This window comes from Brugia malayi, assembly GCF_000002995.4.
Source record: "Brugia malayi strain FR3 genome assembly, contig: Bm_007, whole genome shotgun sequence".
In the NCBI taxonomy this organism is placed as follows: Eukaryota; Metazoa; Nematoda; class Chromadorea; order Rhabditida; family Onchocercidae; genus Brugia; species Brugia malayi.
In genome coordinates this window covers 171,814-192,475 of record NW_025062284.1, presented here as the reverse complement: position 1 = coordinate 192,475, position 20,662 = coordinate 171,814, and the positions used below count along the sequence as shown (strand labels likewise).

Here is a 20,662-nt window from a genome sequence, read left to right as displayed (position 1 = left end):
CACAATTATAGTGTCCGGTATACAGACTAACGGCAAGAAAAAAAGCCAAGCACACCTATCAAAATGTTTTTCTAATGAGAAAGCTGAGACAGTAATGAAAAAATAATATCTCCATTCAACGAACAAAGGAAAAATACAACATATTCAATTTATTAAATTAAGTTAATATTTCAGTAACACAATTAATGCTATTACCAGCGAACTATTACTTATGAGACCTCGGAAATTATTCTTAGTGACATGCATCAGTAGCAAATGTATCCAAGTCGTCGGTCTGTGGATTAAAACATTTTAAAATAGCAAATAACCAATGTCCGAACGCTGCGCCCGCAATTACAGCCATGGTTAGCCAAACATTATACGTCATCGCGATAAGCATCAAACAATATGCCAATGTTAACTGTACAAAATAAAGGACTGCCTATAATGATACACTATTCAAATGTTGTACTACGTTCCTGTCAACATTTCACAATCTCTTACTATATCTGAAGTTAAAGAAGGAAAATAATAAAGTGCTGAATGTGTACATACTTGCAAGAATCGAATTTTCGCAGAAATCTCTTCCTTTGTTGTTCTGAAAAAAAGTACGACTTTGAGTTTTAAGTATACAAAACAAAAACCAAATCTTCAAAATCCCTTTGGATATACTCCGACAACAATAATCAGTTTGGATACTTCGACATTGTCCTAACGCAAATTAAAATAGAAAACTCCGTCTAAAAAAAAAAAAAAAAAAAAATACTCTTCAAATATTAAAACACTATGCAAACCTTTTGGAGATCTGGTGATAATCAGATGGTAGAGTGGTCGTCAGAGGTGCTGATACAGACAAGCGATTGCAATCAATACGTTTTTCATCATCTTGCTTTACTTCATCTTGCTTTCCTTTATCAACTGCATGATTGCAACTCGGTGGACATCGTGCAGCAGAAAGCTGCAGATAAACACGAAACCATTTAATCCACTCATAAAAACAAGCCATTATGAAAATCAACACACAGGAAAGCAAGAGACCTGCAATTACTACCAAACAGTATTATGTTACTCATGAAACTGTTCCGTTTAATTCTTTCATGTTATTTCCACCTTTATAAGATAAATAAACGTGAATTGATATAAAGGAGTAAAAAGATGAACTGATTAACTGATTGCTTGCATAAGGATAAAAAAGAATATCAACATTTAACGAAAATATATTGAAAGGTAAGAATTGATCTTCTCCTCTAAAGAAGATAAATGATCAGTGTGATTAACAAAAGCATTAAAAAACTAACCATACAAAGATTCAATTTGCCAAAATTCGAATAAAATTGTTTCATGATAACCAGAATGAAACCACATCTTCATAGCATGCTCGCCATGCTGATGGTTATGTCCTCCACCGTGCTTCATCAGTTCATCATTCATTCCATGCATGTGGTGGTGGTGCAACTGTTCACTAGATCCAAGTACTTCGTCCTTATTCATTATTTCAATATTATGTCCTTGATTTCCTTCAAAAGAATAGGCAAAGTGTATTTTACAAGTGACAAACACAGACGAACATACGAAAATATTTCTCGCTTCTTGCTTTTAAGAAAGATCAAATTGAGGATAAGCAGGTCCAGATTAACGCAATGATGATATAATTTTAACAAGATAACATTAATTTCACCTCACCTACATCAGTCTTATATTTTTTTCTTTTAACAACGCCTTCCGGATATACTGCAATGCGAATGACACCACCGGAACTTTAGCTGATGCCGGGCAACACAACCAGTGCTACAGTGTGGTTTTTGTTTCATAACATATATCTTTCTACTGATAACAAACATAATCAAGTAAATTAAGAGCACCTGGTTCCTTATAATCATTCGCTAGTTCATCCAAAAAGCTTTTCACACTACTTAACCGATCAAACCCTGAAAAACCACTGGTGTTTGTCGGAGATGCATTCAACCTTCCATGTTCGGGACTCAGTGCAGTACTCATGATTGCCTGAAATATTCTAAATCCTACAGCCGAAAAATTATTTCCATCTGCTGCATATAATCGATAGCCGTAAAATATACGTAGAATAGCAAACACAGCTCATTGCCATAATGAACCAATTATTTTAGAAATCTCTTTCGAAACTCATACTGTTATATCGTTCCAATCACGGAACTGAAATGAAACTGAGTCAGGAGAACCGTCCATCAATTACTAATATCCAAAAAATTGAAGAAAATTCTAGAAGATTCAAACATAGCGAATTAGTCCACTTCCTTCCTGTATGAAAACCTAATACATGAACTCAAAATAAGCTACTTCATATACAAATAGATCAGTCCGAACAGAATTAAAAACAAAAGAATGAATCAATCAACTTAGAAATGTTATTGATGACACGTAACAAAGGATGAAAGAAGCAGTACTCATATGTAGATAAAGCTGCTTAATACTTCGTGATACATAATGCTGTTGCAGACAACTTTATCGAGACAGATTAGCTCCTTAACAAAATTCCAAACATTCGTCCGTTTCTGAAACCTAAACTAGTGCTCTGATGAAGTTACTATTAACAAATAATTAATGGAAATCAGATGAAAAATATAAAGTGCATGAATATAAATAAAGTTAATGTAAACTACAACAATCGCTATCAATATGTTCAAAAAATGAAGCATAAAATAAAAATATAAAATGAAGGCACTTACAGGTTAAAAATTCCGAAAAATAACTAATAAATAACAGAAAAAAAAAAAAGTTTCCCGATCATGTACGGCAATCACCAAAGGGAAAATATGAGCTAATGTTAAAACAAAAATGTTAGTGAAAGCACTGTCATCAACGACAAAAATTTCTACTCTCTCATGCTTCAAAGAGTACACACCATATTTACATATTAAAATATATCACTGTCTCTTTGTACAACCGTATGATTTTTCATCACTGGAAAACACATTAAAGTGAATATATTGTTAGGATTTTTGCATGTTAATGACTTCCGGCATTCAAAAAAAAAAAATTCATTTCATTTAGTTTCAAAACTATGCATCAAATACCTCATATCTTTTGCAAAATCCTTCAGAGATTCATTATCTAATCACTAATATCAGTCATATTTTAAAAAAGATATTTGTGTTATAGAAAATAAAGGAATAAAATATTATGCTTACAATTCTATCTTTCGAGGCAGTAAGAAAAGAATTTCATGGATTGAATTGAAATCCTTTACAACAGATTCGATAATTCTATTCAGATATTTCAGACAAATGCTATTCCTTCATATTTGAACTTGCCAAAGAGTGGCATTTCTTCGAGCAAGATATGACCCATTTCATGATTAAATACTGTTATGTAACTGGCTACTGGTAATGTGTCTTTTTCCTCCGATTTTAATGCCACAATTATTCGATCACTAGTACCAGGAACAAATTGGAAAGCTGAGAAGCCTCTTGTACTGCTTAATGGCCCAATCTGTTGGTATTTTATGTCAGAAAAGTCCTCCGAAGCAGAAAGCAAATAATTAGTTCCTGAAATAGGGAACATGTGTATAACAATAAGCTAACTTAGTCCATTTGTTTGTCATACTGAGGTCTTCAAATCCGATCTATGTAGCTAACTAGTTGAATCCAGAATATCTCTTAATTTCACTCTTCTCATATGTTAATCTAAGTGGTAGCAAAACTCGAAATTTACTTGATATAAGCTCAATATACTACTGTATTTCATCGCAATGTAGTCCAATCGTGTACAGCTATATTGTCTCGTCATTATTACAAGTAGGGTAGGTAGGCAAAAATGTTTGGGGGTACTCACATTCAGAAAAAAGGGGTACTCACATTCAGAATATGAATTATTAAAAAAATCTATAGCCTACAGCCTAGTTCCAAATTTCCAAAAATTCAAAGAGTATGACGATTAGATTTCGAATCATACGATTCAGTGTACACAACCTAAATGTCTACTAACCTCTTTCTTCATCCTCTGCTTCGTTGTATACTTGCTTACTAGCTCTTCTGGGCAAGAAGAACCACTTTTTGTAGATTTCTGACCACTGAACTGATTCGTGTACCATATAACCAGGCCACTCAATCCCAACTGCAGAACGTAATTTCTTGTATTCATTAACCCAACTGATATGCTCGACACTACCCTCGGGAGTTACAAGCTGAAATCTTTTAAAAGAGACTATTCTCAATTAAGTTTATAGAAACCAGAAGCGACGGATAAATTTTAGTGATAATAAAAAAATTTTTAATTCAATCAGCCCAATACTCGATTATTCAGTATAATGCGTCTTTTATATAAAATAAAAAATGTTCCGAAAAACCGTCGGATGATTTCAACAACTTCTATTATAATCACAACCATCACTTACAGCTTCCTACAAACCATTAAATAGGAAAAAGTTAATAAATAATATCAAAGTTTCCCATGAATACGAGGCTGTACCTTGATCCACATAGGATCCTCGTTGTCAAATACACCTTCTGTTGTTGTCCACTCTTTCCCAAGGCCACCGACGTAAAGATTACCATCTTTCACCGTCATCCATTCACCTTTGAAACCTTTGGTTGCATTTCCAGCACCATCACTGAGGTAAATCTTGAATTGATGCAATTCTTTCATGCTATTGCAAAAGTAAAAAATTTTCAAAAATAGAGTTCAGAAAAAATGACAAGATCTTTACAACAGAAGTCAAAAAGAACAAAAAAATAAAAAATAAAAAAACCCAAGGATAAGCCATGTCTTTTTCGATTCGATAAATAATTCCGGTTCGATCATCTATTGATAACAATTTCCCATCAAAAACGACAAGATCAGATAGTTCCATCGACCGTCCACCACCAGCAATTGTCGAATAAAGTGAAATCTACATGAAAAACTTATGCATGCATACTGGGCCATTTTATACCACAGTTAGTAAAAGATATCACCAGTTTCAAGAAACCTGCACAACTCTCGCAAGCAATGATATCGGATGATTTGAATGGTGATACTTCACAGAGAAAACACAAGAATTTTCAAAAATATGCAATTCAAAAAAAGTGACAATAAATATATTTAATGCTCCACCTGTTCATTGCTATTCCATTTAAGAGATGCTTCAGTGTAATCCTTATTCACTGTGAGAATACCAAATTCTATGAAGCTCTGCCATTGATTTTCTTCTGTCGGATGCTTACTGCTCTTGTCAAGATCTGTCACAACCATTATACGAAACTGATGAGATCCATCAGCCAACAAAACTTCATGACCTATGTAAAAATCTTGTCAAGAAAACTGCCACCACATACGAAGATTATAACAAATATACAGTAGTCCTCTCAAAAATATCATTTGTTCAAAGCATAAGTGAAATGTTAGGCGCAATAAAAACGGTTCAACATGAACACAAAAAACTTTAGACATTGATAAGCTTGGAACAAATTACTTCAGTTGGCTCTTCACTCTCTCTGAGAAGAACAAAACATTAACTATGCAATCATAATAAAATCAATAGATGAATTAAAAGAATGAAGGCAACAAACATAATAAAATGGACATTCCTGTGGAAAATTACTAAAGTTACTTACCAAGCTGTGATGTATTATATGGTCGACGATAGCATCCAGGTTTCTGCATATTTTTGGTTAGTGCAATAAATGCTGCACATAAAGTGACTATAAGCACAGTAGTAGTAAGGGAGGAACCGGTGAATGATAGTCGGTGAACACCATCCTTCCGAATTCTTGAACGTGTTTCGAGATTAACCATGTAATTGAAAATTGTACTAATTATGAGGGCCTGAGAGGACGTAGAAATCTAAAAGTAATTCAGGTAATGATATATATGTGTACTAAGTAGTAACAAGTCAACAACAAATACACATAATATTCAGACATTAGTCTTAGTGATTAAGTGCTAAGAATAAACAACTGAGTGGGAGAGATTGAAATTTGAGATGAAAGAAAGTTTGAAACAAAATTGAAATACTTCTCGAGCCGAAAGATTCTAATCCAAAGATGGATATAAGCAGCGGAGAAAGTTGACATCTGATTTCTTTCAAGCAGATAAAACAATTAAAATGTTTAGGATGAGCTTTTCGAACAGACAGAGTTATCTATTTAAAATTGAAACTCCTATATCCATCCCATTCCTCATAAATTTGAATTAAATTAAATTCTCCTGCAACTCGAATATAAGCCTTTTACAATTTACAAATTATTCGGTGACATCCGATCAGGAAAGGTGAGATAAGTGAAGTGAAGTGAAGTTTTATTCTTTGTTACCATTAATCTCTCATCTTTTGATTATTATAAGTTTATAATGATGAAGTATACCTGTCTACTCTAATAGAGACTCTTTTATAGTAGAATAAAACTGTTGTAGTGCAGTATTTCATTCATTCTTGTCACTGATAATGATAAGACAACAGCAAGGAGCAGCTAACTCATTCTGTCTAATGTCAGTTTTTTGTGGGCAGTTTGGATAGCTGGAAGGGAAGGGAAGGGAAGGGCAAAGAATCCTGCCATCTCGTCTCATAGGTAGGTGGTGCCGGGTGATTAAGGATCCACTAGTCGGGCAAGTGACAGTGAAGAACAGCTCCCGAAGGACGGGAATGGTGATCTTGCATCAGCAGAAATGGGCAGAGACAGGCAAGTGCTGATAACAATTACTGATAATGCACTGTCGAACATTCAATTATCCAAAAAAAAAAGTAGTCGTAAGGGGTAGAATCTATGTACTTCCGAGAATCAATCCTCTATGAAAAATTCTCGGGAATGTACAGAAGGAAAATACTCTTTATTCAGTTATCAGAGCTGGTTGCAATCTGAAATTTGCAAAAGGATGGTCATAAATGTAGATAAATTCTCGGACATTTACAGCTATTTATGTCTTCTATTATGTGTCCACAATTTAAATACCTCAGTTGATTTTGTCAAATGACAAATTGCTCATTCTTCGAGTTTTCTTTCCAAGCTGAAAATTATCAATCGCAGCAAGCATATCAGCAAGATTGTATCACTACACCATAACAATCAATAGTACAATTGCCGAAAAGTTAACAAAAGGACAAAAAGTCCACCATCACTGTCAGTTCAACACTGAGTCGCTACAATTTATATCTCGAATGTTTTATTGAGGAGAAGAGAAAAAGTAATACTAGTTTCGTCCTCATCACCTCGTAAATTGTTGTTCAAACAAGAATTTTATTGAGATAATTTGTGTAACCACATTTTGTGTCAATTAATGTTGGCTTGCAAATTCGAGTTAAATTGAAGTGCGTAATTATTTGACGTCTAGCAATAGCTCTCCTAATATTTAAAATCGAAGTCGACGAAGTTTATCGCTGCACGAAAGATAAGATAAAAGATTCCTGTATAGGTCAAATAAGAAAAACTGTGAGTCTAAATGTACTGCAGATCTACTAAAAAAACTAAAAGATATTCTTTCAAGATTACTTAAGTCGATTATAGCTACTCCCACTCTCTCTCTTTTACTTAATTATAACCTACATGTAGACATTGTCTGTATATTAATTCTGAAGTGCTCGGAAAGTGCCAAACATCACGATGACTCTAGAACGTGGAATGGTGACATGCAGGTTAAGAGGATGAACGACACTGTAGATTGCAGAGCACTGTTGACATACTGTCTCAAAGGATAGATTCAAGCATTCTCCATAACGTTATTATTGAACAGATGTCATAAGAATAGTTATGGGAGTCAGTAGTTCATTCAGCACGATCAGATGTTTCTTCTATTCTACGGCAGCACAAGTTTAAATGTTTCAGAAACAAACCACATTCATAATTTAGTGTTAATTGTTTAATGATTATATGGCTTTATACCGCATCAGTTGCAAATACTATCTTTTAAAGGAATTAAGGATGTCTATACTACTTCAACGGGACGATAAAATGAGTCTGATGATCTTAGTCATAAAGAAAGAATAAAAGAGCAATACTGCTATATTATAGTGGCATCGAGGAGCAAAATGCTGCAAGTTCAAACGATATTAACGTATAACAGAAACGGGGTAATTTTATACTTGTTTGTACCAGCACCAACAGGAAGGTTTAATTTCGTGTCAATAGTAAAATAACAATATTTGGGAAGACACCGAAATTTTTATAAAAGAAAGCAAAAAAATACAATCACAGTCTCAAAACAGCTAAAAACTGAAATGTAAAAGTAGTCCTATCTATAGCTCATATGTGTCCTCCACTTTAAAGCTAAACAATATTTTTTCCAAAACTGAAAAAAAAAAAAGTTTCCCATAACAGGAGAAAGGCTGCAAAGGAAGAAACAACATACAGATTATCATGACAAATTTTATTGATTTTAGCGCCTTTCCAATGGTTCGGTAGTACCTGAAAAATAAGATGAATAAGAACTCGTAAGACAGTTGGAATTAAAACTTTTTATAACGATCTCTTGCAACAAATATCTCTCTCATACCTCACTAGGCACAAATTGACGACTTGTAGCTTGCAAAGGGAATATATGTAAAATTATGAACATTATTTCAAATCATATACTTGATTAAAACGATTACGTTGATGAAATTGTTTAAAAACGAACTTTTTGGTCGTGGCGTTGGTTTTTTAATCATTGGGCCCGGAGGTGGGATGCCTGAAAGCAGTGCCATTTCTGGAGGAGGAGAACGACCATCATTTGAACCACCGGAGGAATAGTACAGAATACCACTTTTGCTATTTTGCTTGTTGAGAATTGTGCCTGCACAAAAATCTACAGAAGATTCTGGATATCCAGGCATATTTAACATTGGAAAATAATCCGTATGAAACGGATGTCGACCATGAGAGCGCGAACGCATCCTCCTACTTTCCTAAAATAATATACAGTCAAATGCCACACAAAATCAGTATTAAACTTTCTACTTCCTCAACTAATCACATAAACAGTGAACTCTAATATATATTATAAACCTTCTACAAGGGAGGAAAATTCATAGTTATGACTTTTACATTGTGTCATTATCTGTGCAGGTGCATTGAACAATCTCACAGCATTTCCAAATGATTTCAAATCAAATAGTTGACTAAATTAAACAACCTTCTTATGGCGTGACTGTGCACCATCCACCTTTACACCAATATTTTGTTCTTGCTCCCTAATACTTCGTCGTTGCTTTGATCCTCGGTTATGGCTCATATTACTATTTTCTACTGTCGCACCATCTAGTAAAGGGTCTATCTTTTTTAACAGCGATGATTCACCATGAGAAAAAATCTGTAATAAAGCCATGACATATGTAAATCAAACTCTAACAAACTAGCAAGTTAAACTTATGTATTAAAGATTACAAATCCCCTTTTTCATGTTACATTAATGTTTTAGAAAAGTCTACGAAAAAAATTAAACACTGAAAGAAACGTAAAGAAGGGAAATCTTGAGAGAAGTGGATAAGATTGCTCTGAACAAAAAATCATACTTCATTCCTTTCTTTCTTCTTTCATCCTATTTTTTTTACTGTATATTGCTAAAAAAGAAAAATTATTTGTCGTCAACAAAAAAGTTTTGATCAAATCAATATTTTATGTGCAAGCAGACCTCAGGTGGCTCGTCATCCCATAAAGGTCGTATATGAGATAATAATGGTGGTGCAACTAGACCACCACCGCTGAGTGATGCACCATAATCACGATCTGATGATGATGCCGAGATATTCAATACATTAGCATTATCAAGCATATTTGATGTTGGATTTGACAGATGAATTTGCTCCAGTGACTGCAATTTCACTCTTCAGTGATTCCAAAAATAGCAAAATACATCAAATTCAAAAAAAAAAAAAAAAAAAAGGCAAAGCTAGAAGATTAACATTGTTCAAAAATATTTCAGTACCACCTATGTGCAACCAATTCATCCATAAATAAAGCAGTATTTCAAAAAACTTTAAAGAAAGATAAAAAAAAAAATAATAAAATAAAACGATCAAAAATTTAGACCTGCTGTTGCAAAACTGCTATCGTTTGCTTACATTGACGTATTTCATGGAAAGTACGTGTTTCCAACTTAGCATATTCTGCCTTTAAACGTTTTAATTCTTGATCAGTTTCCTAAAAAGACGGAAAGCTTTGATTACCCGAAATCTGACTTTTCAGATATATTTCACTTCCTTGGATACCTCATTTCAAAATCATCATTTTACTTCTTCACTTCATACACTACAAGTTCTATTTCTACAAAAAGAACCTTCAACCTTAAGAGGACAAAAACTTATATAAAATCAGTTCTATCATCAGTTTTAACAACAAATCATACAAAGTAAAAGTAATTAAATTACCAATAATTTAAATTCCACTGCTTTTTTTTGATCTTCCAGTCGTCTTACTTCTTCTTGCCATTTCATCACCTCGTTACGGAGCCTTTCTGTTAGGTCTTCTGCACTTCGTAATTTTGCTTCCTTCAATTGAACAGAAAGATTGAACTAATCGCTTACACATTATATATTACAATTAGTGTTTTAGCCCCTTTTTCTCAAAAACTTACTCGTTCTTCGACCATTCCTAGAATTCTTTTGAATTGATTCTGCGCTTCAATCCTTTCAGCCTCCTTTGCCTCCACTTCCTTCAGTCGTTTCGCCGCTTCTGTTTCGGCAAATTCAACTTTACGCATCAAATGATCACGCTCATTTAACTCCTTTTGCAGTGTCAATCTAAATCATTACTGCATGGAATATAAAGTTACTTAATTACATCAGTATCACAAGCAGAATATTAGACTCAGCTAATGTTGCACTAAATTAGCATAAAACCCAACAAAATCTTAAATTAGCTACTCATCACGGAGCTGTATATAAAAACATTTGTAGATTGCTTTTCCTAAAAGACGAGATAGAAACTAAAGCCACCACAATGCAAAAGAATGTTAAGCTTATAACCAAAATACTGTAGAAAGGGAAAAAGACCATGAACTTTGTTATTCGGTATCCTTCATAGCGCATTTTTTTTTTTTAGTCAGAATTATAGTTTTTGAGCATACTTCGCCTGATCCAAATCTGCCTCAACAGTCTTTAACTGTACTCTGAGTTTTGCAACTTCGATAATTTCAGCAGGTGAAATCCGTGTAACAGTATGATCTTTTTTCGGTTTTTCTGGTACTTGCGCTGTCGTTGGATTGTCTACATCAAATTCATCAAAATCTGACCAACCGCTTTCACCTGAACAAACTTCATAAATAAGTAAATACCCCAACCTTTCACCATAAGTTATCGTTTTTTTACAACTATATTTTCATTATATCCTTCCCATTCAAAAGTATTACATTTGCCTACGTAAACTATTCAGCCAATAGAAGATAAATTCTGAAAAAAATGAAAAGTATCAATGACATTTAAATGCTATTAAGTGAGACGAACAATTATACATATACATCCAAGTGACAGTAGAAGAATATACACGGCCAATAAGAAACGAACAACGGGATAATGAAATGACAACAACGTTAGAGAGACGTATACTAGAGCAAGAACCTCAAGTTTTTCAGTATTCCACTGAATCAATATTAGATAAGAAAAGAAACCTAACCATTTACATTTTCTTGTGCTTGTCCATCATTTTCTACCTCAGCAGCTGATAATCCGTCCTGTTCAACATTTTCCGAATTACGTATTTCATTTATAATTTCCGACAATTGAACAATTTCATTTTGGAGTTCTTCCACCCGTTTGCGTAGCATTTTGCTTTCTGATAAGGACGTCTACAAAAACATAGAATCGAGAATTCACTTTCGAAAATTTGCTTTCATTTAGTATTAGCATGATGAAAAAACTTAGCACACTGTGGAAAGAACAAACAACTTTGTCACGCAAATTCTTCGAGTTAAAGCTAAAATGTATCCTTAAATGAATAATCCTGAGAAATGAAGAAAAAAAATCATTGAAGAAAGTATAATGTACCAACTCTTACTTTCAATTGATCTTTTAAATTTTTGATTTCGAGAGAATATGAATTTGCTTCCGACTCAAGACGCATTAAATGTGCATTTTTTTTGGTAGCTTCACTAACCAAACGTTCATTCTCTTCATGCAATACTTCCATGGTGGTATGTAATTCGGATGACTGTTTCATTAACAACTAAAAATATATCAAAATGTATTAGTGGATTTGGACGGAACACAAATTTTCCAGTTCTTTTAAGCACAATTCTCTTAGTTGACATTTTAATTCCTATATGCAAATAATAAAAGAAAAATCCTCTCCAAGTTTCAAGGTAGATACAACAAGAATAAGCACAGTTCACCACAATATTATCCTATTCACGCTTACAAAACAAGAAAGGAAACCTCGTTTTTCTCCTCAAGATTTCTATTTTGTTCTGTTAAATCCTTGCATTTCAAACGTTCCCTTTCAATCATTTGACTCGTTTCATCCGTTTCTATTTTCAGATTATCATTTTCTTCCTCAAGCATATGACACCTATAAGTGATATTAGTTTGTCTTTACGCGATAAAACTCTGAAACCAAATCACAAATTCTTCAAAATGCAAATCCCTTCCTTATTTCTCAGCATAAAAAAAAGAAAAAAAACGCATACTTAGTTTTCAATTGACTCATTTCCAACTGCAAATTTCTGAATTTCTCGTCCATTTCGGTATTCCATGCATTTCTTCCTTTCTCTATTTCAGCATGCAGCAACTCAAAAAGCATCAATTAAAATGATGGGTAGACGAAAATTCTTACTATTACTTCATGATATTTCACTAAATAAACAATTTGACAATACCGCCGATTCGATTGTGATATTGGTGAATAAGTGATACATTAAGAAAGAAAAGAAATTTCACAGATTTTTAAATTCTCTCATAATTCAAATACTGAAAAGCTTTTTATTTCAAGGAAGAAACTTTGTGGGACGTAACAATTTACCTTTATCTGAACTTCACGTTGTCTAATGGTTGTAAATGCATTATGTAGTATTCTTCGATCAAAATTATCCTTGTCAGAAGTATCCGCAAAAACTAGCATCCGTAGCAAATGAATCAACAAACAAAGGGGAACGAAAATTGTTACCAAAACTCCTACAAAAAAAGAACAATGTTGGCTATGTTTCATAGAAATAAAAAAAAATGAGAAAGAGACCCGCGAAATGATCAAATGATGAGGTATTAACAGAATTATGACCAAAGAAAAGGAAACATACGATACTTAAATTTTGTAAGTCCTTTTACAATAAAAAAACATGCCTTAACGAATGAAAATTAAATATCTAGAGCAAAGATTGATCTCTTAAATAAAGCTCAGTATCCTAATATTCAAAATCACGTCCGCTGCTTTTATTGGTTTAAATCACAACAGTTTTTTTTATTTGAGATATAAAGTAGGCTTAATTACACAAACAATACCTGCATCGTCAATGTTACTTAATGATGATGGTAATATATAACGTGCAATACCAATCAATTTGCTGATCCACTTGCCAATCACAAATAAATATTCCATCTTTGACTTTTCATCATTTATAGCAGTCTTATAAACCTTGTCACATTCACCTTTCACGCAGTAACCCTATAAAAAAAGCAAATGAGACGTCAACTACCATTTAAATAAATAATTACTACATAATATTAACTCTTAAAATATACCACTGCCTTAACCTTTATTACAGAACTAACTGAAATAGATGTGAACTGCTTCTTAGCTTTTCGAGCTGCCATTCAATAAACATAAATAAATAATGTTCACCAAACATTTTCTCCGCATATGCGCTCTCACACTTTCAATAGGAAAACATATTCCTGCACTGCAGGTCACCACTCATCGACCAATGAGGATCACATAAAAGATTTTGAAAGCACTAATTTATCCTTCACTTTAAGTTATTAGTAAATAGCCTACTAGTCCATCTTCTTCTATAATATCTGTCTTCACTTCTTCCTCTGTCTGTACAGGTCCATCGACACTTCTTCGCTCGGTTTCTATTTCTGTATTAGAATTTCTTTGTGCTTCCTCAAATAAAGTGAAAATAAAGTTGATAAATTAAAAAAAAAAAAAAAAAATCCAATTCAACAATAAAACATCTTTGCATAACTGTTATTTTCTTTTGACATGACTAACAACCATAAAGAATGCTTTCCTGACCTATTCTTCTTTGTTTTAACGTCATTTTTCTATTCACAGCACAAAAATCTTAAAATTAAGAATGTGTGAAAAAACTTTCGGTACTTTAGAATAAGAAAGTCCTAAACATTAAACTTTAAAATTGCATCATGCCTTATGTGTTTTCTAACCAGTCTTTTCTATGAAACGAATTAGTAATTAGAAAACGTATAGGGAATTATCTAAAAAAACTTTCACTATTATCCATTTCAGCTAATTCATATGCTGATAGGGTCAAATTTTCTAAACAAGAGCAAAAATCTAATATCATATGGAATTCGATAACAGACACACCTGCTCATAGTCTTCAGTCACTGATGAACTTATGGAAACAGATGAAAACGATGGTGAATCAAGCTGATGGTTAATTGTCGTTGTTTCTGTATCTTTTTCCCATGATCCCAGTTTTTGCTCCATTTTCACTGCAGAACCGAACTCAGATGATACTGTAACCGGATCAAACTGTTGAGCAGGAAAGGTGGCGATTGTTGGTTCAGCATAAGTTGACATAGGCGTAACGTCGTGATTTGCGAGGATTGCTGCAGTGCCACTTGGAGATGATGTCTCCGATTCAATAATATGGTGTTTTGTTGGAGGAGGGGATGATGGTGAAGATACGTACACAGAATCTGGATGCACAGATTCTAATGATGGTGGTGGCATTCCATCTGACACCACTGCTACCGAAGGAGGGGGAGGGGTTGGTATAGAGCCATCGGCTTCAAAAGGAACATTTGGTAAGGATGGATTAACTGAAGGGAGAGAGAAATTGATTTGTGATACAGTGGGAGGGAGAGTGGATTCAAGAACTCCAACTGAAGTAGTCGTAATTTTCGGGTGAGGAGGTTTGATGTTAATCTGCTGTACGGATACTGGCTGAAGTGATTCGGTGGACAACAACTGCGCGTTCATAATGCTTGCAGATATTTTTTTCTCCGATGAATCGGTCTGTGGAAGATTACCATCCTCTGCAAAACTAATATCAGATGGGAGCAAATTTTTCAGCGTAGCTGACGATCCTTTTACATCTGAAGGAAGCCCAGGCACTACTGTTTCAGGAAGATTGGGAATGACATTTGATGATTCCACGTCTGGCAGCAAGATAGGAGTACCAGATCCGTGCATTATATTTTGTTGTACAGGAATCTCTGGCACGACATTGAATTCAGAGTCGAGAAGAGATATCTAAAGCAACAGCATATAAATGAAGTATACCAAATCCAACTCATAATGCTACAATTTACAAAGGTTTAACTATTCACAAACAAAAGAATTATGTAGGTTTTTAACCTTCTGTTTTTGGACTGAAGTGATCGTCCCATCAGGTGTCACCTGCGGTTCATTTTTTGGGACATTAACTGCGGGAAGTGATGAAACTGCCTGGAATATGTACTTCAATTACATCATAAAATAATGAAACATCTTATTATATCATAAAATAATCAAAAATATGATCACAATACCGATGCGGCAATACCAAGCATGCTATTATAGAGAGGAAGTTTCAACATTCTACGCACAATTATTAAATAAAATATAGCGGAATAACATAAGGCTAGATTATCACAGCAAGGTCATTTTAGGTAATTGTAAAAAACTGTTTTCGACATACAAACTCACTGTATTAAACTCTAAATCACTTCATTGCTAAAAATAGTTTATAGAGCGATACGGAAAAAAGTTCGCGCAATTATCATAACCTAGAATCTACTTTTAATCAAAGGTTATAGTTTTCTAATGAATGAATAAGAGAAACAGAGATACACAAATACACAAAGAAATACGTACTGTTGCTTCAGAAGATTGATGTGTATGCTGCACAGTTCGGATATGCTCGTGCGAATCTGCATGTATGTTACGACCATGATAATGTTCATGATGATGAAGTTCGTGATCATGAGAATGTCTATGACCGTGTGAATGGCTGTGTGAATGTCCGTGTCCTTGATAAATATGAGGATATAAATGATGGAAATAAGCAGTAGATTAAAAACTACCAGTTCTGTCCAACTTACAAGTATTCAAAATGAGATTAAACTAGACATATTCAGAACATTAGAAAATGCAGATTTTAAATGCAACTTTGATTAAAAAGACCATGTATGTCTCCTGATTCTGCAGATAAATACGATGAAGTTATTAAAATCAAAATAACCTTGGGCATCGGAAAAGTATCCCAATGAAGCATAATCGATTTGCTCTGCTGGTAACTGTCTTTCAACAGAAAGACGTTTGGCATTCACTTCATAATCTTTAATTAATTCTGGTAGAGCTGCTTTGATACCTCAAAATTTTTTTCACTCAAAAAACAAAAAAAAATCGACAAGACAATATTAAAAAGAAAAATTACAAGTTCTATCCAGTTTAAAAATGTCTAAAATGACGATTACGATATACTCAGAATATTGGAAAATGCAGGTTTTAAATACAACTTTGATTAAAAGGCCATGTAGGTCCTCGAAGAACCTTTATATAAAGCAACATACTTCCGAAAAGAGCAATGAAATAATGCCAGAAGCAAATTATTTATTACCGACTAATCTGTGAGAAGGATGATCGCGCGGATCTCTACTGATCATAAACATTGTTTTATTAGACACAACCGCATTTTTTAAGAATTCTACGTAGTCGTCGAGATTAATATGCATCGAGAAAAAATTTCCTTTCCTTGCCGGTTCACGGACAAGCTGCAAATATAAATCCAGAATTAAACTAGTAGAAATACAAGTCAGAAACTTTAAGATGACAAAACAAAATGATCTGCTTGCTGGTATGTAAGATTTTCTAAAGAACACTATTCAAAAGAAAAGTTGTGACAGAAGCATTATTATTAACTAAAAATATCGTAAATAAAAACTTACAGCGCCTTCCATTAAATCCGTCCGATCACTGAATTTAATTGCATAGACGCTGACAATATCATTTTCATTAGGCGATAGGAATGACTCGTGAGTAGCTAACGATGAGCGATGAAACTTTCCTTCGAATAACTTCTCTAAATTTTAAAATTAAGGTCAGAGAGAAACTGAAACTAATATTTAAAAACAAAAAAAAAAAAATCAATAATTTTTCCACACCAAGCAAGAATTGTTACAATTTGACAAGAGGACGAGTCATGATGATAATTCTCCCACCAATTAACAACATAAAAAGTTTCAAAAAACTTGCAAAACTCATGCAATAATTCCTCGAGAAAAGATAGTGGAAAGCTATGTCTGTAACAGCTAGCAAATTTACTACAGCATATTATTAATAACTGACTCAAAAATGCATTAGTCAATTTTTCGAAACGAGAGATTTCAAATTTTCAAATTCCTACATTACAAAAGACAACTATCTTCTAACCATCTCTAATAAATTGACCATTTAAAAAGTTCGAAAAAAGTATCACCTGAACAAGCTTCGTCGCCACACAACTTTGTTTTCTTTGCAATTGTTCCTACTGATGAAGCAAGTGGCAAAAAGCACATAATTACCTAAATAAATTACTTCCTAAACAACTATTGATAATATTGCGTTAAAAAACATACTCTAAAGTAGGAAAAGAAAACAACCTTTCACACCAAACAAAGAAAATCACTTCAATTTGAAAAAAAAAAAAAAAACCACTTCACGATAACCGAACTTATGGAAATAAGTTGCTTTCTTTTACATCGTTGACAGGTGGGGCACCTGACCGAATAGAGGCTATAAATAAGGTATTTACTTGGAAGGCTGTACCTGAGAAATGATTCACTCTGAAGTAGACAAAAATTACAAATTGGAAAAAAAAAAAAACAAAATTAAATTAACTTACATTAACATTAACGAAGTGGAAAAACATTGTGGCCATAATCGCAGAGTAATCTCAAACAATAAAATATAAAAGCAGATAAATAAATACAGAAAATGGGCTTCTTTTCGTTTTCAGATTTCCGAACACATCTTCTACCACCTCTGAATTAAATTTTATAAAAAAGTAGTTCGACACAGCAATTCGAAATAAGAAAGCTAAATTTGAATCCCAGCATTCTGATTTTCACATATGAACTTGTAGTAAAAGCTACTTAAAAGATATTTTAACTAAACTACAACCATTAAAGATCTCAGAAAAATGAAAACAATGAATTCGAATCATGCGTTTCCTTTACATATGTCTTCTCTATCAATAGCAGAAGTAGATAATAGAACAAATTAAAATTCGCTTGACATTAAATTACCACAAAAATTCCAAAGCTCAGATTCATTAGCAATTGAGCTTGTATTATACAACAAGCAGAAATGATACGCTTAGATTATACACATCATTCGAGTTTGCTTCTAATTTAGATCTCAAGCGAATGATCATCTCTAATAATAAAAGGAAAAGAAGAGCCATTAAGACTTCATCAAAGTACACCAACTTTCCCCTGCAGATATCGAATACCTGAACCCCGCATCCGGTAGGAAACGACCGGAAAGACTGATCACTCCGTCCGGTACAATCCAGCCAAACAAACCACCTGTGTTGACGTGTTCCAATCACCATTCGCGTTACGCTACTGCTCGAATACCTTGATGGAATCTCATGAAAATCTTTATGTCAATAATCTATTTAAATGATCTTAATAGTCCACAGCGGGAAGCTTAAACTTCACTGCGTCTTATTTACGAAGTATTCGCACGTGTGACTTACGTGGATGCATTTTCTGACGTGAATTTTATAAAGCATAAGGCTTTCGATTTCAAGCCCACTCACTCCAGAATTTGAAAGGATTTTGCTTAAGTACAAAAGGTAGATTTTTTGCTACTAATTAAATTTTCCAAATTTGTAGTTTAATGTACTTCTTGAGTTTGCAGCAAAAGGTAAATGAATTGGATGGATTCTGTAAAACATACTTCTCATTTGCATTTGACTTACTTTTAACTTGGCCAAATTTAATGTGCGGGAAATAACCCATCACTGAAACAGCTAGGAATCACTGCAGTGGGTTATGAAAGTGCGAAGGATGAAATATGGACTGAGATTTCTTTGCAGTTGAACTGTACAGATCACCATTGAACTGTACAGATCACCATTGAACTGTACAGATCACCACCGATTATTTGTTTTTGGAATTATCTTGCATCCACTGTTGACTGCAAATTGCTTGCAAATCCAACTGTGATGTGCACGATAGTACGGGCTTGTCTACATAAATGCTATTGTAATTCCAAGACTAATTTATGACACTTCTGTCTCTTAGGAAAAGTTCCTGTGAATGGTGGAACGCAGTGAAACAGACTGCAGCTGCAGTGTCATCTCTTGCTGCACCTACGTTGAGAAGAAATTCATCTCAGTGAAGTGTTCGATTACACTGTACTATCAGGATCTGTCTACCTGTTGCAAATGCTGTCACCATGGCAATTTGATGGGTCATCAGGATCGGATAAGTGTGGAAATATTAACTGAGTAGTGACCAGTCGAAGGAAGGAAGACAAGAAGACAGATAGATACATTGGCCATATTGTTCCCTTGTCACCATGGCAATTTGATGGGTCATCAGGATCGGATAAGTGTGGAAATATTAACTGAGTAGTGACCAGTCGAAGGAAGGAAGACAAGAAGACAGATAGATACATTGGCCATATTGTTCCCTTGTCACCATGGCAATTTGATGGGTCATCAGGATCGGATAAGTGTGGAAATATTAACTGAGTAGTGACCAGTCGAAGGAAGGAAGACAAGAAGACAGATAGATACATTGGCCATATTGTTCCCTTGTCACCATGGCAATTTGATGGGTCATCAGGATCGGATAAGTGTGGAAATATTAACTGAGTAGTGACCAGTCGAAGGAAGGAAGACAAGAAGACAGATAGATACATTGGCCATATTGTTCCCTTGTCACCATGGCAATTTGATGGGTCATCAGGATCGGATAAGTGTGGAAATATTAACTGAGTAGTGACCAGTCGAAGGAAGGAAGACAAGAAGACAGATAGATACATTGGCCATATTGTTCCCTTGTCACCATGATAATTTGGTGCTGAGAGGAAGTTTTTTGTGAATTGCATTCTTTTTTGTAGAGACTTTCATTTTCGATTGCTAAATGAGTTGTATGTAATATAAATGCTTGTCAAACAGGTTTGAATCTCACCTACCATTCATTATCTTTGCCTTTTCGATTTCATTTCCAGTTGATGCTTTAAATGAATTAAATGTGACAGTAAGGAATGCCACCTCATCTACCGATGATGCATATCTTCAAGCTTACTATGATCAAGTTTTCTACAATTTTTACCTTTTTATATGTACATCGTTTGCTAACTATTTAGTAACTTCTAAAAGAATCGAAACCAGAGCTGATTTATGGGATATCTAGCTCCGGCAAATCTTTAGGACGTAAATTTGGTTTCTATTAATTTTCCCGTCATTTCTGGCGACAAAGATTCACTATAATTCATAGTGCTGTGGTCATTCTCGATTAATGCGGGTAATTTAGAGGAACAATGCATCTTGACTTTGGTCAAACGCGAATGAATGATACTAATTTTTTAAGATCGAGAAATGAATTGTCTTACTTAGTGACATTTAAAGGTTGCATGGATTCAAATCAAAGTGAAGTAGTCAATTGAAT

At 34.0% G+C, this 20,662-nt stretch overlaps 4 protein-coding genes across 5 annotated transcripts; all 4 read right to left on the bottom strand.

Annotated features, from left to right (window-relative positions):
• Positions 1–232: 232 nt before the first annotated feature.
• Positions 233–1,977, bottom strand: Bm3143 (Ctr copper transporter family protein; the record flags this gene model as incomplete). 2 transcript variants are annotated; one of them, XM_001898297.2, is made up of 5 exons in its annotated part: positions 233–421; positions 535–577; positions 774–1,017; positions 1,278–1,496; positions 1,842–1,977. In XM_001898297.2, the coding sequence occupies 5 exons, from the start codon at positions 1,975–1,977 to the stop codon at positions 233–235; spliced, it is 831 nt and encodes a 276-aa protein (XP_001898332.1). The 2 variants fall into 2 exon arrangements, with proteins under 2 accessions (XP_001898332.1, XP_042938584.1); XM_043082650.1 differs by lacking the exon at positions 1,842–1,977 and having other exon boundaries at positions 1,278–1,470.
• Positions 1,978–3,234: 1,257 nt separating this feature from the next.
• On the bottom strand, positions 3,235–5,730 carry Bma-apy-1 (MGC52693 protein, putative; the record flags this gene model as incomplete). Its single annotated transcript, XM_001898296.2, has 6 exons — positions 3,235–3,503; positions 3,943–4,141; positions 4,426–4,578; positions 4,706–4,846; positions 5,050–5,231; positions 5,550–5,730. The coding sequence occupies 6 exons, from the start codon at positions 5,728–5,730 to the stop codon at positions 3,235–3,237; spliced, it is 1,125 nt and encodes a 374-aa protein (XP_001898331.2).
• A 2,571-nt stretch (positions 5,731–8,301) lies between these two features.
• On the bottom strand, positions 8,302–17,916 carry Bm5427 (Uncharacterized protein; the record flags this gene model as incomplete). The annotated part of the gene is made up of 23 exons (XM_001898295.2): positions 8,302–8,330; positions 8,542–8,809; positions 9,037–9,213; positions 9,535–9,714; positions 9,933–10,043; positions 10,271–10,390; positions 10,477–10,642; positions 10,969–11,146; positions 11,514–11,685; positions 11,895–12,062; positions 12,272–12,404; positions 12,523–12,623; positions 12,855–13,006; positions 13,331–13,493; positions 13,824–13,934; positions 14,379–15,269; positions 15,375–15,464; positions 15,873–16,027; positions 16,240–16,368; positions 16,618–16,771; positions 16,946–17,079; positions 17,476–17,560; positions 17,881–17,916. 23 exons carry the CDS (start codon positions 17,914–17,916, stop codon positions 8,302–8,304), a joined length of 3,903 nt encoding a protein of 1,300 aa, XP_001898330.2.
• Positions 17,917–19,160: 1,244 nt separating this feature from the next.
• Bm17079 (Uncharacterized protein) lies at positions 19,161–20,099 on the bottom strand (the record flags this gene model as incomplete). The annotated part of the gene is made up of 2 exons (XM_043082649.1): positions 19,161–19,233; positions 19,423–20,099. The coding sequence occupies 2 exons, from the start codon at positions 20,097–20,099 to the stop codon at positions 19,161–19,163; spliced, it is 750 nt and encodes a 249-aa protein (XP_042938583.1).
• Positions 20,100–20,662: the final 563 nt, after the last annotated feature.